Source organism: Pseudorasbora parva, chromosome 10, assembly GCF_024679245.1.
Source record: "Pseudorasbora parva isolate DD20220531a chromosome 10, ASM2467924v1, whole genome shotgun sequence".
Taxonomy (NCBI): Eukaryota; Metazoa; Chordata; class Actinopteri; order Cypriniformes; family Gobionidae; genus Pseudorasbora; species Pseudorasbora parva.
Genome location: NC_090181.1, coordinates 32650887 through 32669194, shown reverse-complemented (window position 1 = coordinate 32669194; position 18308 = coordinate 32650887). Strand labels below are relative to the sequence as shown.

The 18308-nt window shown below is 38.8% G+C and overlaps 1 protein-coding gene across 2 annotated transcripts in view; it reads left to right on the top strand.

Annotated features, from left to right (window-relative positions):
* Window positions 1-18308, top strand: part of kif26ba (kinesin family member 26Ba) — a 137783-nt gene that overhangs the window by 50700 nt on the left and 68775 nt on the right. For both annotated transcript variants that reach the window (XM_067455898.1, XM_067455897.1), the window contains exons 3-4: window positions 3326-3943; window positions 17397-17566. In XM_067455898.1, the coding sequence (XP_067311999.1) occupies window positions 3326-3943; window positions 17397-17566 (788 nt within the window). The remainder of the gene's footprint in view (window positions 1-3325; window positions 3944-17396; window positions 17567-18308) is intronic.

Sequence of the window (18308 nt, the reverse complement as noted above, 5' to 3'; positions counted from 1 at the left end):
TCTGTGTGTTTGCTCAGCGGCTGCTGTAACTTGTTCACTCTGCTAAGAGTAAAGCGTTTCTGCAGAATAAAACTGGAAACCGAGTGTAACGCAGATATGACGCAATTAACAGGCGACTCCCTCAGACGTCCCGGTTCCTTGGTTAAAATAGCAATTTTCTCACAATTTACAAATAGTTGGAAAGATTTGGGATATTGTAAGAACTCAATTGAACAAAATAAATAACACTGGCCTGGTGGTTTTTGGATTTTTTACTGCAAAAATACAACATAGTGCACCTTTAACATTTCCTGACAACGGGGTTAGCTGGTGCAGTGCCATCTATAGAAGCAGTGATTGATGTTTGAAGTCAAAATTGACCATATTTTTTATTTTTATTTAAATAGACAAATGCTTAAGGGTCAATGATTGGATCATTATTCCAGTGATTATTATGCTGCTAGCATTATGTTTGGCAACAATTCTTCTAACCATAACTGATTGACATAATTCATTTCTTAAAATACCATGTAGGAATACACATCATGGCCATATTCTAGGATGACAATGTCAAGATTCATACATTTTTTTGGCAGTTCTGAGTCCATACCTTATATTCATTGAAAGTCTTTGGGACGTGCTGGAGGAGACTTTACAGAGTGCTGGACTCTTGCATCATCAATACAAGATCTTTACCAAAAAATGTATGCGCCTCTTGATAAAAATAACATTACAACATTTATTTCCATCAAGAGGCATTGAAATATTTAGATATCCAAGCCCACTTGCAGCCATTCTGCTATGTAGCACCCACTTTCATTCACAATCCAATCATTTGGGATGGATAAAATCATGTTGCATGTTCCGTTTTACTTTGAAATATATATGATTTTGGAAGAAAACTGCATTGTGATTGCAGCTTACTTTCGTTTTCAACAGCTCCCTACGTGCTTCGGCATTCATTTGAAGTACAGATGTGTTGCCACATTTCATGCACCTGCATCTGTGCTTAAGACAAATGCTCCCTTCACTAGCTGCACCGCTAATTCAGTCTCTCTTCATGCACGAGTGCGCCTGCCTGATCCAAAGGTTTAAGGTTAATTGTTATACTGGCTGCTTTAAACTTCACACCCTCCTATGACTACTGCATTTGGAGTCCGAAAGCGCCATTATAGTATCAAACAGACACTACTGTCTAGATGCTAAAAAGGTCAAGTATCTGTCAGGGCATTGGGGACACTAATTAGATTGATGCTGGGATTAAAATGAGGAAAGAATCTTACCATGATGAGCTCTAGGATGTATGGAGTAAAATCTAAAATTCCAACTGTGAATGGATTGAATTGGTGAAAAATCTGGTGTGAGATCAGTTAATTCTTCTCTGTGGAAGAACTCTTTTGTGTAATGTAGCTGTTAAGTCAACGTCTTAATTGAAAACATACACAGATGGGAAGGCAACAGAATGAAAGATTAAGTATATTTATTTCCGAGTGTCCACTAAGTCTTTGCAAGTGTGCATCTCTTCCCCTTGCATGATGAAATGATGATGTCATTCAATTAATCTCGAATCGCGCCTGCATCTTCACACTGGCCCTGTGAGAATGTGCCAAACCGTAATTATGATCTTCATCTCGCGGAATGCTCAAGCACATGGTGTGATGATGCACCAAAGCCAGATAATTGGCAGCTTTATGCTAATGAAGACTTGGAAAAATAAAGAGAAGACCAAATTCAAAGTGACAATCCGGGAGAACAAGGGCTGTGTTCTGCATTCAGTAATGAACCTACTTTACTATGTATAAATAACCATTAACATCTTTTTTATTTGGTGAATATGCCATCATCTTTGGATTTCAGTTAGTCATTAATTGGTGAAGAGTTTAATGCTCATGGCTGGTAACCATGCAGGAGGTTGATGGTTTGATCTCTGTAGGACGTGAGCCGTGAGCCAATCAGAACTTGAATAAGGCACTTAACCCCAGGATGCTTCTGGGGATTGTGCCTGCAATAAGTGCATGGCGCCGATCTGTGGTGACATCCTGTGAATGTCTTGGGAAAAAATTCCATGGTTGTGTGGCGATAAATTAATAAATCTAATTACTTATCAGTACAGATAGAGTCATTTAGCCTGCTTAAGATTGCTTGGGGAAAGACATTGGAGGTATGTTTGCCCAGAAAGTTGAATTGCTCAGAGGATCCATGTTCATTGCACTTAACTGAGTTCTCAGTTTCATAAATGTTGTCTTAGATCCCAGCAAGCAAATCTGCATTTAAGATGTGTTTAATGACTGTCCAAACACAGCTCTGACGTCTATACTCTAAAAAATGCTGGGTTAAAAACCACCCAAGTTACCCAGCAAATGGGTTGTTTTAATAGTCCATAGCCCAATAATAGAGAAGTTATCTAGAACATGAACATTTAACCAAATTCAAGTTTTTTTTGGCTAGATGTTGGTTACTCCTAGCCGGATTATATCGGGTCTATAGTTAACCAAAATTATTGCTTGCTGGGATGTTTCTCCTAAAACTCCTTTGCAGAAATACTAATGAAACAGTAATTATACATATACATATACAATAAAAATGTGGCTGGAAGCTTAAATTATTTTGTGTCTGGCTGTATGCCAACAATTTTCTCATTTGTTTCTATAATATTATGTTTGGTAGGTTACCCAGAAATGAATGTTGTCATCATTTACTGACATCTATCGTTCTAAACCTGTATAACTTGCTTTCTTCTGGGTAAAACAAAAGAAGATTTTTTTTTTCCCTCAAAATTTCTGATTTATTACTCAGTTGTTGGTTCCAAGCACTCTTCAAAATGTCCTCTTTTGTGTTCTGCAGAAGAAAAATTCACATACCACATGGGGAGCAGTCAATTGTCAGTGTAATCATTCTTTGGTGGACATACAAAGAAGTTTTTGAGGAAACATCTAAGAGAACATTCGATAAAACATTTTTATTGGTTTATAATACAATTTGTATCAAAGCGCTTTTGACTGCAGTTTCTTTTTTCTTTTCTTTTTTAACTGTCTGAGATGTATTTAAAGTCACTTCCAGAACATTTGAGATATCTATGGTCTGTTGCAGGAGAAAAATCTAAGAATACGATATACTAAAGTCTCAAATTGTCTTCAATTTAATCCCATTGATCTCTATGAAAAGCGATTGAGAAAATAAAGAGATTTGTTTTTGAGTTCCTACATGTGAGTTATTTGAATTAATCTCTCTGATGTATCTTAGGTCATTTATCCAGCACTTGATCACATTTATTTAACCTTATATGCGGAAGTATGACTTCTATGTGCTAAAAGAAAAACTTCTTTTTTTCCCTGTCTCTCTGTAGGATCCCTCCTTCCCCCTGCTTCTCCATGACAAGCTGCAGGTGCCCAACAGCACACGCAAGGCATGGAACGAGCGTGACGGTCGCTGTGACGTGTGCGCCACCCACCTGAGTCAGCTGAAGCAGGAGGCCGTCCACATGGTGCTGAGCCTGGAGCAGTGTGATGTATCTCCTGGCTCCCCTCCATCCTTGGCCTCTCTGGTGGGTTCCCGCAGCATCCTCCAGGGTCCCACACCACCTCGTGATTGGGCGAACCTCCCCACAGGCTACCATTCCTCAGCCTCCTCCACCTCCGCTACCGTTTCCGCCACCACATCCAGTTCTACGGCAACAACCACCAACGCCGGCAACAGCGGCAGTTCCCACCAAGCAGCCTACCCCAAACACGGATCCAAACCCAACAGTCTGGGGGTGAGCAGTGGGGTGGAGAAGAAAAACAATTCGCCCGGCCATGCAGGAAAATCCACAGGACCACAACAACCTCATCTCCCCAGCAGCCCCAACAACTCTAATGGAACTGTGTTGAGTTCTGTCGCACTCCAAGCTCACCAATACCTGGAAGGCACCTGGACATCTGGGCACCAGTCAAGAGCCAACGGTGTCACGCTCTATCCTTATCAGGTAGGCTTATGTCACACAGCACACTATCTATTTATTGATCTAGCTATTATCCATCTATCTATCTATCTATCTATCTATCTATCTATCTATCTATCTATCTATCTATCTATCTATCTATCTATCTATCTATCTATCTATCTATCTATCTATCTATCTATCTATCTATCTATCTATCTATCTATCTATCTATCTATCTATCTATCATCATATATTTTATACTTAGAGTATTCCATCCATCCATCCATCCATCCATCCATCCATCCATCCATCCATCCATCCATCCATCCATCCATCCATCCATCCATCCATCCATCCATCCATCATGAATTTTATAGTTATTAGAGTATTCCATCCATCCATCCATCCATCCATCCATCCATCCATCCATCCATCCATCCATCCATCCATCCATCCATCCATCCATCCATCCATCCATCCATCCATCCATCCATCCATCCATCCATCCATCCATCCAGCTATGATGTTGTAACGATTCGTAAATGGGAAGGAAGGAGGCGGGAACCGGCGAACTTTCAACAAACTCTTTTAATGCAAAAATAAATAAACAAAACGAAAGTAAAACCGTGGGCAGCCCCTCACAGACGACTGCCCGCAAATACCCACACAATAAAACGTGGGCAGCCCCTCACGGACGACTGCCCACATAAACATAATAAACCATAAAACAAAACTCAACATAAACTCCAGGCCTGGTCCTCTCTCGTCTTCCGCAGCCCTTGCCTCTCCTTTTATGCTCCCGTCACATGGCCGCGAGACGAGACCGGTGTGCCATGCAGCTGGCACCTGTCAACACTAATCACCGGCCCGCTCTCGCGATCCCTCGCCCCGCTGCCTGTCACACCACAGATGTATTTTATATTTACTGGAGTATTTCAACCATCCATCCATCCATCCATCCATCCATCCATCCATCCATCCATCCATCCATCCATCCATCCATCCATCCACAAATGGCATTGTTATCATAAGGGATGGATTATCTTAGTATTGTTACCTGAGCAACACGTTATTGCCTCCCAGAAAGTGCCTATGCAGAGGCTTCTGAATCAAGTCTTTTATGAGGCTCAGTTAAGATGCTGCCTAAAGGTAGCTGTCTATGCAGACACTAGGCAGTAGGCTTTAAAAGCTCATTAAGTTTTGGAACAAAACCTTAATTTTTTTATTCATTGTCGGAGCGTTGACGTCCCTTTAGGGAAAAGTCCCATCTGATGTAATGAGATGTTGTTTGCACATTGTGGTTAATGTTGTAATCTGATGATACAGTCCTTTGGGAGACTCTGGCTCTAATGTGCATTAGTAATGTATTGCGGGGAATGAATTACATTTTATATAGACTTCATTGGGTCGGGGAAACCCTGCAAGAGAATCAATTAAATTCATTTGTCTAGATAAAAGCCTTTTCTTTTGGTCTACTGTGTTTGCAGACACTGAGAAACCATTTTAGGTGAGTTCATTCTGTTTCTCCTTTCTCTTTAATGGGATGGGATCTAGATTATATCACAGAGCAAACAATCTAATTCTGACAGGCAGGTGAGTGACGTTCATCCCACTTGAGACCTAATTTCTTGTTATTTGCAAAATGAGATCCAAGGTTAGTGTGTTTCTACCCATGGAAGTCAACATATTATATTTGAACAAGAGATGAATGAGGTCCAAATGAGAGATTTTGTTTTAAGAGGGATAATTTAGCCCTGGCATATGTTGTCAGTCTTCAGACTTAATAGGAAAAGAACTTGCAGCAAACTGAATTGAAGCATTCAGGAGTCTTTTAGTAAAGCTTAAGTGAATTAAGTCACAGCAGGTTGATTAGATCTCATCAGAGAGTTGTCTTCTCTGGAGTCTCAGTGGCTTATCGGGGAGCGTCAGCTGCTTTAGATTCTTTTAAGTATAAAGGAATGTTGTTGTAAGAGACTTTAAAGAGTGGTGCTTAAGAATTGACAAGGATGAGAATTAGGCTCTAACCAGAGAGTCAGCTACTCTGAGGAGATTCAAATCGATAAAATAAATTCAACCATACACAGCGGTGCATACTATGGCTACGTTTGTAATATCCGCCTATAGGCGGGTCTACAACGTGCGCACACTCTGCTGGGATGCACAGCAGCACACAAACATTTTTATACATGAAAAAATTAAAGAATTAAATTGTAAAAGATTATTATTGTATTCATAAATATAAAAATGCATGTCATGATGGATAGTCATTGCCTGTTTCAGAACGACCTATTTGCAGTATTGATGGATATAAGTGGCTAATAATTTAACAATCTTGCCGATACACACATGTATTTAAACTAACTCTTCAGGTTAATGGTGTCTATTTTCCGCCATGTAAACAGCGAATCCACTATGGTCCAAGCGCAACTGGCTTTTAAAGAAAATGGAAGATGAGACTTTAATTGGTCTATTGCAAGTTATGCCCAAAACACACCCATGACTCATTAAGAGAATAATGAGACAACCCTTTTAGACCATGCGCTGGGTGCTCCGACATTTTTCCTCCATTGTTAAACTAGCAAAAGTGATTAAGACATGCCCTTGAATACACCTGTGCTGTGCCATGTTCTTTAGACCAGTAACTTAGAGTGTTAAAATATTGCTCAAAATTGTATCCACATAGAGAAGCTACGGTGGCCAACACGCGACAAACATGCCGTCGTCTGAGACAACAGAGAGTGACTAGCGGTCTGTAGAGAAGTTTGTCCGTTTAGGGCTACTGTAGAAACATGACGCCACAAAATGGTGACTTCACTGTAAAGGGAATAAAAGCCTAACGGTCATTATGTAAGGTCTTTATACACCACTGAAAACATATGTATATTATATTCTCTTTCGGCAATAGATCCTCATAATTAAACACTGCACTGCATTGTATTATCCATTAAAAGATAATTAATTGACTCATTTTGCAACCTTCTTTTAGAGACAGCTTTTGCATTTGCATAATTAGGCAGCATACAAGTTTTTTTAGGCACAATCAGGGTGCAAGAAGAACATGCACTTAAATGTTTCTCCTATATGAGCATTTAGTAGAGTTTTATTGTTGATCTCTTGACTCAACTGTGAGTAAAATGCACCCAGCATTTTGTAGAGTGTAGGCTGTTTATATACTGTGAAATGTGCACTACGCAATACAATCATTAGATGTTACCATATAAAGTACATTTTAGGATACAGTTTTTTTCAGTGTTTGTAGTCATAAACAGGAATCTCTTAGGGAATGTTTAGTTGGCTATTTTTGGAAACTGACGCTTTGATCTGCCTTAATATAAGTGGTTGAGTGGGTAAATGTTCCTTGATTCAATTCAAATAATCAAGTCTTTAAAATCCCATGTAGATTAAAAAGAATGTTTTGCAAATGCGTCCTTTCATTGAACTTAGGTCTTGACAAAGACACTTCTGTATGAGAATAATCTAACAAACAGTGACAGGTCATGTGTTTGACCGATGCATGCTTTTTTGTAAGAGGTGTGGGATTCATGAGACAATAATTTAACGTTATATATATAGGTCCTTCTCAAAAAAATTGCATATTGTAATAAAAGTTCATTATTTTCCATAATGTAATGATAAAAATTAAACTTTCATATATTTTATATTCATTGCACACCAACTGAAATATTTCAAGTCTGTTATTGTTTTAATACTGATGATTTTGGCATACAGCTCATGAAAACCCCAAATTCCTTTTTTTTGTTGCTAATCTCAAAAAATTAGCATATCATGAAAGGTTCTCTAAACGACTAATCATCTGAATCAACTAATTAACTCTAAACACCTGCAAAAGATTCCTGAGGCTTTTAAAAACTCCCAGCCTGGTTCATTACTCAAAACCGCAATCATGGGTAAGACTGCCGACCCGACCCTGTCCAGAAGGCCATCATTGACACCCTCAAGCGAGAGGGTAAGACACAGAATGACATTTCTGAACGAATAGGCTGTTCCCAGAGTGCTGTATCAAGGCACTTCAGTGGGAAGTCTGTGGGAAGGAAAAAGTGTGGCAAAAAACGCTGCACAACGAGAAGAGGTGACCGGACCCTGAGGAAGATTGTGGAGAAGGACCGATTCCAGACCTTGGGGGACCTGCGGAAGCAGAGGACTGAGTCTGGAGTAGAAACATCCAGAGCCACCGTGCACAGGCGTGTGCAGGAAATGGGCTACAGGTGCCGCATTCCCCAGGTCAAGCCACTTTTGGGCTACAGAGAAGCAGCACTGGACTGTTGCTCAGTGGTCCAAAGTACTTTTTTCGGATGAAAGCAATTTTTGCATGTCATTCAGAAATCAAGGTGCCAGAGTCTGGAGGAAGACTGGGGAGAAGGAAATGCCAAAATGTGTGAAGTCCAGTGTCAAGTACCCACAGTCAGTGATGGTCTGGGGTGCCATGTCAGCTGCTGGTGTTGGTCCACTGTGTTTTATCAAGGGCAGGGTCAATGCAGCTAGCTATCAGGAGATTTTGGAGCACTTCATGCTTCCATCTGCTGAAAAGCTTTATGGAGATGAAGATTTGGTTTTTCAGCACGACCTGGCACCTGCTCACAGTGCCAAAACCACTGGTAAATGGTTTACTATTACTGTGCTCAATTGGCCTGCCAACTCTCCTGGCCTGAACCCCATAGAGAATCTGTGAGATATTGTGAAGAGAAAGTTGAGAGACGCAAGACCCAACACACTGGATGAGCTTAAGGCCGCTATCGAAGCATCCTGGGCCTCCATAACACCTCAGCAGTGCCACAGGCTGATCGCCTCCATGCCACGCCGCATTGAAGCAGTCATTTCTGCAAAAGGATTCCCGACCAAGTATTGAGTGCATAACTGAACATAATTACTTGAAGGTTGACTTTTTTTGTATTAAAAACACTTTTTTTTTATTGGTCGGATGAAATATGAGAATTTTTTGTGATAGGAATGTGGGGTTTTCATGAGCTGTATGCCAAAATCATCAGTATTAAAACAATAAAAGACTTGAACTATTTCAGTTGGTGTGCAATGAATATAAAATATATGAAAGTTTAATTTTTATCATTACATTATGGAAAATAATGAACTTTTATCACAATATGCTAATTTTTTGAGAAGGACCTGTATACTGTAGATGTTCCTAAACATGTTGTAATATTAAAACCTGATTAACACCTAATGCATTTCTTTTGCGAAAGTTATACTGTATCTGTCATACATATTTATTGTGGAGTTCAGAGTATGTTATGATAATATGGCTCTTCTTCAGGCACATTAGGATACAGTATGTCTCAGTGAGACCTTCCACACACACAAACATCTGCAACATTTGCATCTAACATTTGTTTCTGCTCAGAACGCAAAGACTTAAGGTGAAGCTTTGAAACAACAGCAGATTTTAATTAAGGAAACCCATAAAGTGTTCACAGAGTTCTGAAAATAATAGCATATAATGTCATACCATAGGACACTTCCAGTGATTACATGTGTTCCAAGGACATAGTACTAGAACGTAAGCATATTCTGAACAGATGTTATTTGTTACAGAAACATAAAAATGTAATTATTGCCATACATAGATCTCAATACACTTGATTTTCATATACTACTTGATCTTCATATATACCATTCTTCATCTGGACGAAATGTGTTTTCACATTTTTTTTTGTCAACCTGGAGGGGATATTTTGGATGTTTTGAGGGTGGTTTAATCAAAAGAAGTCTTTTCTGTGATTGTTTAGTGTATGTGTTTTTGAGAGAGAGGGAGAAATTATTTTAATTTGACAATCAGACAAATAATTACATAAATACAAACCCAATTCCAAAAAGGTTGGGGCACTGTACACATTGTGAATAAAAAAGGAATGCAATAATTTACAAATCTCATAAACTTATATTTTATATTTTAATAGAATATAGATAATATATAAAATGTTGAAAGTGAGACAGTTTGAAATGTCATGCCAAATATTGGCTCATTTTGGGACAGGTAGCAATAAGAGGCCGGAAAAGTTAAATGTACATATAAGGAACAGCTGGAGGATAAATTTGGAGGGTCAATAGGCAACCTGATTGGGTATAAAAAGAGCCTCTCAGAGTGGCAGTGTCTCTCAGAAGTCAAGATGGGCAGAGGATCACCAATTCCCCCAATGCTGTGGCGAAAATAGTGGAGCAATATCAGAAAGGAGTTTTTCAGAGAAAAATTGTGAAAATTTTGAAGTTATCATCATTTACAGTACATAATATCATCCTAAGATTGAAAGAATCTGGAACAATCTCTGTGCATAAGGGTCATTCCGGAAAACCATACTGGATGCCCGTGATCTTTGGGCCCTTAGACGGCACTGCATCACATACAGGAATGCTACTGTAAAGGAAATCACATCATGGGCTCAGAAATACTTTCAGAAAACATTGTCGGTGAACACAATCAACCAGGCCATTAGCTGTTGCCAGCTAAAACTCTATAGGTCAAAAAATAAGCCATATCTAAACATGATCCAGAAGCCCAGGCGTTTTATCTGGGCCAAGGCTCATTTAAAATGGACTGTGGCAAAGTGGAAAACTGTTCTGTGGTCAGATGAATCCAAATTTGAAGTTATTTTTGGAAAACTGAGACAACCCAAGTTGTTATCAGGGCTCAGTATAGAAGCCTGCATCTCTGATGGTATAGGGTTGCATGAGTGTGTGTGGCACGGGCAGCTTTCACATCTGGAAAGGCACCATCAATGCTGAAATGTATATCCGAGTTCTAGAACAACATATGCTCCCATCCAGACGTCGTTTCTTTCAGGGAAGACCTTGCATTTTCCAACATGACAATGCCAGACCACATACTGCATCAATTACAACATCATGGTTGCGTAGAAGAAGGATCCGGGTACTGAAATGGCCAGCCAGCCCAGATCTTTCACCCATAGAAAACATTTGGCACATCATAAAGAGGAAGATGCGACAAAGAAGACCTAAGGCAGTTGAGCAACTAGAAGCCTGTATTAGACAAGAATGGGATAAAATTCCTATTCTTACACTTAAGCAACTTGTCTCCTCAGTCCCCAGACATTTGCAGACTGTTATAAAAAGAAGAGGGGATGCCACACACTGGTAAACATGGCATTGTCCCAACTTTTTTGAGACTTCAAAAAATTGGAAGCTTCCACATCATTGCATTCTGTTTTTTATTCACAATTTGTACAGTGTCCCAGCTTTTCTGGAATTGGGTTTGTATATAACAATCATCAGCGCAAGTAAATAACTGATGATAAAAAAAAGTGTCTAAAACTAACATTCTGGCAAATGATTTGTTCCTGATTACGCCTCACAGTCAGTGTATGATTTGGTCCCAGAAGATGCTCATGGATTTTGGTGTGTCTAATCTTGATTGTGCCAATTGATAACACCGTGGTGGAACTAGGAAGTCATTTTGCCTGTAGATGGGGCACACCCTTCACTTCACTCTGATCACGTCTTCTTCTCTGGATTTGGTTTCTCAGCTGTTCCATGCTCTGCCTGTTCTTCTCCTCCTTGAGCTCTGTATCTCCCTCTCCATCTCAATGAGTCTTTTGTAAATTCTGTGCTTTTCACTTCTGTTTACTTTGGCTTAGACCTGCTTTATTTTCTACATATCTCTCCTCCTCTCGCTCTCTTTCATTGCCCAAGGGGCTGTTTTTTTGTGCACAGGAAGCCGTTAAGCTTGCGTTGGAGAGTCACTCCGATAGTGACAATTACCCTGGATGCAGGGCCTTGTTATAAAAACAGTTGGGATGCCACACACAGAGCTCTGACATTCCATGTGGACTTTGTCTTATCCCTTATAAAATCTCCTCAAGGAGGGCTCTTTTCTGAAAACCACATCCCTTTCTTTGGAGGAGGAATGTGGCTTCCACCCAATGGACACTTACAACTTGTGTCCATGTCTAAATCACAGGCCCATTTAAAGGCATGATGAGGCAACTTCAGTCTTGAATATGTTTTTATATAAACTGTTAAATCTATGTTTATTATTTCCTGAAAGAAGTCTCTCGTTAAACTGGTTTCTTAGAGCCCGGCTGGAGTTTATGCTATGGGCAGAGAGCATCTGTAATGCGTAGAGGGTCTCCTTTGCTCTGTCAAGAGCTATTAAATTGATTCATTCAAAGAGTTTCTCTACTTCATAGATTGTACACAAACTGAATACAAATATACCCCATTTTACATTCATCAGGTCAAACTTGCTGCCTGCTCGCCTACTCCATCAAGTCACAATCGATGTAAATCGTGCCAAAATAAGAACAGGAGGTTTGCATGAGTCACTATGGACTACAATATGTGTCTTAATATATTTATATTAAGACACATATTAATATTTAATGTTTTCCATATGTTAGCAACAGTCAAAAATGGATTATATGAATTTATAATAAAAAGCCTGGTTTAAAAAAAAAAAAACGTTTAGTAAGAGTTTAAAGTTTTAATTTAGGTGTATAGGCCTTAATGTATAGATAGATAGATAGATAGATAGATAGATAGATAGATAGATAGATAGATAGATAGATAGATAGATAGATAGATAGATAGATAGATAGATAGATAGATAGATAGATAGATAGATAGATAGATAGATAGATAGATCTCTGGTTTGCTATCCCTATCTAAGTTCCGTTTTCTATTCCATTGAGAAGTGAATCTGAACTGTCACAGATAGAGAGAGCTCAGGGGATGGTGGTGAAGAATAGTGTTTAACATATCCAGGGAAGGAGTATCCAGTCATTGCAGTGTGTTCCGGCTTTAATTATGATGAATGACGAAGTCTCTCCTTGTGGGAGTGCAGGGAGCCACTGGGGAACGGGGTGGAAGGAATCCTCCACTCAAGGGCTTCTTTTAGATCTTTCTTTTCCTCTCTTGGGTTTTTTCTGCTGCATCAGGAAATTTCCATTCTCAGAAATGTTCTTTACCTTCCTCATCCATCACACCTGCCCCTGGCCCCGGTCTCATGTAAACCCGGTACAGCCATATGGGGTGTGTGTGTGTGTTGGGGGGAATTAGGTGTGTGTGTGTGTGTGTGTGTGCGTCCCGGCCTGCTGTTGAAACACATGAAATAAGACATCCATAAAATGGTAAAATGTGCTGGATATTGATTTCACACACACACAGGGACATATTTGGCAATCCGTCATACGCGGTGAAGTTGCTATAATTGTGCTTACGGCATTCTAATATGCATGAATAAATCACTAAAATCCCTAGAAATCACTAGAATTATATTTTTCTGCAATATTAATGTTCCTCTCTTTAGTATTTGCAATAACATACTAAGATATTATATATCAAATTTATCTTCTCAAGATTTCAAATTCATGAAATATGATAATCACTTGATAATCTGTCTCTTTGTATTTTAAATAAGAAATCGAGAAATGATTAGTGCTATCTGACATGTAGTGCCTGGACTTAATATAATATAAATAATATAGTTGTGTTAACAATTAAATGGTATCATGAAATCGAAGCATCCATTTAAGGCCATTTAATCCATTTATTTATATATATATATATATATATATATATATATATATATATATATATATATATATATATATATATAAGTGATATATTGTTAATAAAAGTGTGTGTGTGTGTGTGTGTGTGTGTGTGTGTGTGTGTGTGTGTGTGTGCGCGCCCTTGTTTATATTACAATGTGGGGACCAAATGTCCCCATAAGGATAGTAAAACCTGAGATCCCCTACATTGTGGGAACCAGCCAGCTGTCCCCACTTTTCAAAATGCTTATAAATCATACAGGATGAGTTTTTTTTTGAGAAAGTAAAAATGCAGAATGTTTCCTGTGATGGGTTTAGGGGCAGGGGCAGTGTAGGGGATAGAAAATACGGTTTGTACGGTATAAAAACCATTACGTCTATTGAGAGTCCACACAAAGATAGTGAACCAGACGTGTGTGTGTGTGTGTGTGTGTGTGTGTGTGTGTGTGTGTGTGTGTGTGTGTGTGTGTGTGTGTCTATGTGTGTGTGTCATACACTTTTAAGAATAGCCTACATTTATTTTTGAAGTCTAACAATACTGTTAAAAGAGATGGGATAGAGTAATTGTGTAATTGTATATCTTTCGTAAAGGTACTGGGAGAAAATTCTCTTAGAGTGCATTATTTGTAACTGGAGAACTTGGAAAGAAGACTTACAAGCTATCTGCTGATCTTTGATTAACCTTTATCTGGCTGATATCAGCAATGCTAAGACTTTTAATTTAGTTCTACAAAGCCATATAGACCAGCAAAAGGAGTACGAAGGTCAAAGTCAATGTCACACTGGATGGATAGATGGATGTGGGCATTACATTTGGACAAATGTAACAAAGGGCTACTATCAGAGAGTGGAGAGAGAGGAGAAGTACAGTAAATGAGGGAGAGAATGGAAGGAGAGATGAGGGGAGGATGGGCAGAGAGGTGCAATCTGTGCTGTTGGCACTGCTGGTATTTAATGCTCCTTCTTCTCATTCCTGCACAACAGATGGCAAATCAGCCGTGGGTTCCCAAGTGGCCTGGCTAGCTGTGAGCAGGGCTGGGTCGTTTCAGTGCTGCCATGAGGATAGAATTGCCATTTAGCTCATGGAAAGCAAACAATCAATGAAGATTTATTGAAGTATTTTTTTAAAAAGTCCATATTGTACACATTCGCTGCAATCAGGGTTTTTTTTTTTTGTTGCACAATTTGCATCATACAGTTGTATATGCCTTTTTTAGCATTCTCTTCAATACTTACCTGTATTTTTATTAATTTTTTTACTGTACCTTTAAGACTTTTAAATTACCTGTCATGATTGACTAACCTCTGCGTACCTTGTGAACTGTTTCTGAATTCTTAATAGATTCATTTGCAAATGATTCTGACTTCAAAACACCAATTTTTGCAGCTTAGCTTCCATCATTCTGGCATGAGGAGGGAGATTTGCACGATCAGATTTAGATTATGGCTATTATATCATCAGATCATCGCGTGTACCAAATGAGCAGGATTTTGCTTTGTGTAGTAGTCAAAATAAGCCTAATCCAATCATTAATAATGTCTAAAAGCTTTTTACTATTTCTCATATTATCATCTGTACCAGGCCTTCTAGATTGACCCGTTCGTCTGTTTGATGATAACATTGTTTATGATGACCATTGTTATATAAATCTGTATTACTGATCTTTTGTTAGCAGAGGATTGATATTGTGTTCATTATTAGCTGCTCATTATCAGGTTTATGAATGGTTTATGGTTATTCCCATGACATTTCGGTCCATAGGTTTACTCCAGCAGCTCCTGCAGTTGTCAAATACAAACGCACCTACTGTAAATCCAGTGCTCAGTCATATGGATGTCTGCCCGGACCAATACAGCGTTAAGGAACTGTAACGAGTCCAGACGCTTCTAAATATACCTGTCAGTCATGTGCTATCATGGAGTATTTTAAGATGGCTGTGCGTTTTGCCACCATACCTGCAGCCAGACAGAAATAAAACGTGTGAGGCTGTGAAGACACCATGAGTCTTTGGCTTGTGAACAGCTCAGTTTAGACTCTCTCTTTCTCCGAGGTGTGAAATTCACTGTTGGTACTGGTAGGCTTGTTTGCAGATGCAAGTGGCAAAGTGTCTTTAATTTGGTTAATTTGGTGGTTCTTCAACTTATGCTACTTTTATGTCCCAGGGGTTAATATATAATTTTTTTTTTTTTTTTGTAAAAGTAGTAATTTTCATGAAAATTTGTCTCAAAACTTTGCATCATTTTATATTGTAATATAAATTGCATTGTATTATACAATGTAAAATATTCTATAAAAGTTATACATAACTATTATGTAATAATAATAATAATAATAATGTAATAATAATAATAATAATAATAATAATAATAATAATAATAATAATAATATAATGTATAATAAATATGGCTATAATATATATATATATGTGTGTGTGTGTGTGTGTGTGTGTGTGTGTGTGTGCGTGCGTGTGCGTGTGCGTGTGTGTGTGTGTGTGTAAATTCATCTATTATACTTATATACTATTATGCACAATATATTTTATTATTAATAATAATAATAATATGTATAAAATGTAATAAGTGTCTTGAAGGCTATGCTTGAGATTAAGATTAAACATTATGAGACATGATATGTAAAGAATAAATGTATAAAAATAATTTGTTAGACAATTTTTATTGTGTCATTTCCAATCAAGCTGTACTTTTGTAAAATCATGCAAAAAGTGTGAAAATATTATGTAATTTTTCTGTGTTTAGGATACACAAAATGGTAGCAATGACATTAGCCTTAGCAAAACCAAGGTGTTTTATTTAAAAATGCTAAAAATTTAATTTCTATCCAAAGACACTTTAATATATTATGTGCTTTATTAGACAGGTGAGCACTGTTTGGATGCATTCATTGACAGAAAACTGATCATTGTTATACAGCTCAAGTTAGTCTTTTTGTTTTTTTGATATACCGCGACTGCCATGTTTTACTATGCCTAATAGCGATCTAGCTCACTGCAGTGTGCAACAAGTGTCTCATATTAGCCACAGAGCGAACACACAGAGTACAATTATATTATAACTTTCAACACACTCAAAGCAGAAGAAGCAGAAGCAGTCATCTGCAGCATAAGAAAAGCTCAGCGAAATCATTGGGTCATCAAGCTACGCCTTTGTTTTGAATAAGCGACCTCTAGCGGTGAAAAAATACATATTGTGGCTTTAAGCACAATATATTTGGTGGAAATACAGCTGGAAATCAGAATTCAGAACTGTCTTGTGATGCATATAATGCCCACTGCTGGACATTTTAAATGACAAATGCACAGATCTGGGTTTTCTCACTGTCCTTCCAAGCTTATCTGAGTGATACTTTCCTACATTTGTGAAGCATTCTGGGTAAACCCACAAAGGGCTGCTGGTTCACTGTACAGCACAGCTCATCCTCCTCAGGGACACGTGTGTCCTTATTTGGGGTGAAACGACTCCGGCCCACAGCAACAGCAGTGCCCTCGCCATCTATTTACAGCTGGGGCAGAGGAGGGGGTCCGGATTATTTCCAAACCTTTCTGAGTGGGTCTGGCTGAATGCTTGTTTAAGAAAGCCAGCCGTGCTGTAGGCCCTTCACAGCACAATTTATCAGGGCTGTTTCTCATGACTCATGTCTAAGCTGAGTTGTTTATCTGAAGGCCTGGCAGAATCTGTGCTAAACTTACTCACCACCACTGCGTGACCCGGGACACTTTCCAGAGACGTCTGTGTGGAGCTACCGCTGCTGTGGTTCAGACACAAATAGAATGCGTTTTCACTCCTTATCCCATGCATACAAGAGCCATGGGGGACATAAAATACCAAAATAAGAACATTATCAGCACTATACTGCATTCTGTAAATAAAGCCATTGGCTCTTATCTAGTTAGTTGTTTTGCACATTGTTTTTAATTTCCATGTTTGCTTGCATACAGATCTCTCAAATGGTGTCTGAGGGCAACCGGGAAGGTCTAAACGAAGCCGCGCTCAACCGCTACAATGCCGACCGCCCGACTGCATACAGCAACCCTGCTGCTCCACCTCCTGCCCCAGTAACCACAACGCCCTCCAGTGGCACCTCCGCTGCTGCCTCCTTCTTTGCCAGGTAAGATTCTGGGTATGATGTCACATGACCTCACTATGTTGTATGCTTAGATCAGCAGGTTGTGTTTGGTTACAATTCTGTGATTGTCCAATTTCTAAGTACTGTCAGAGTATTTGATGAAAATCTATTTGACGGTTAATCATCTATGATCTGTAAGTATGCAAGTGTGCTGTATACAAACTGGACATTTACATGTTTCCCATGGCATCTTGTTGCTGTTTTACGGCTTCATGGGATAGTGGATTGTCTACTGGATGCATACTTGAGAATAGCAGATTATTAATTTTTGGCAACCCAGGCTTATTAGAAAATCATTCCAGTTCATTCCAGATGAAATGAACTCTAGTGATAGAAAACCACAAACAATTAACATTTATAATAAATGCTTCTTTTTATGTGCAGTTCCTTGCACTATTCTGTGTTATGACCTCTAAATGATTTGACCATAGTGCATGATTTGTAAACGAATACATTTTGACATTTCCATCACATAATCAGCTCTATATGTAAGGCTTTTGTGATAAAAGTTAGTTCCAGTCCTTGATTCTGATTGGTTAATAGCTGTGATTTATTCACGATAAAACACTTCACCCAACAGCTCTGTGTATCACTACACAACACCCCTGGCAACCACTCTTAGCAACATAAACATAATGTTTGTTCTCATTTGTATTGTTTATTGAAGCTGTAGAGGAGCTGTAGAGGAATATCGTGAGAGCGAGAGAGAGATCAAGTGAGCGAG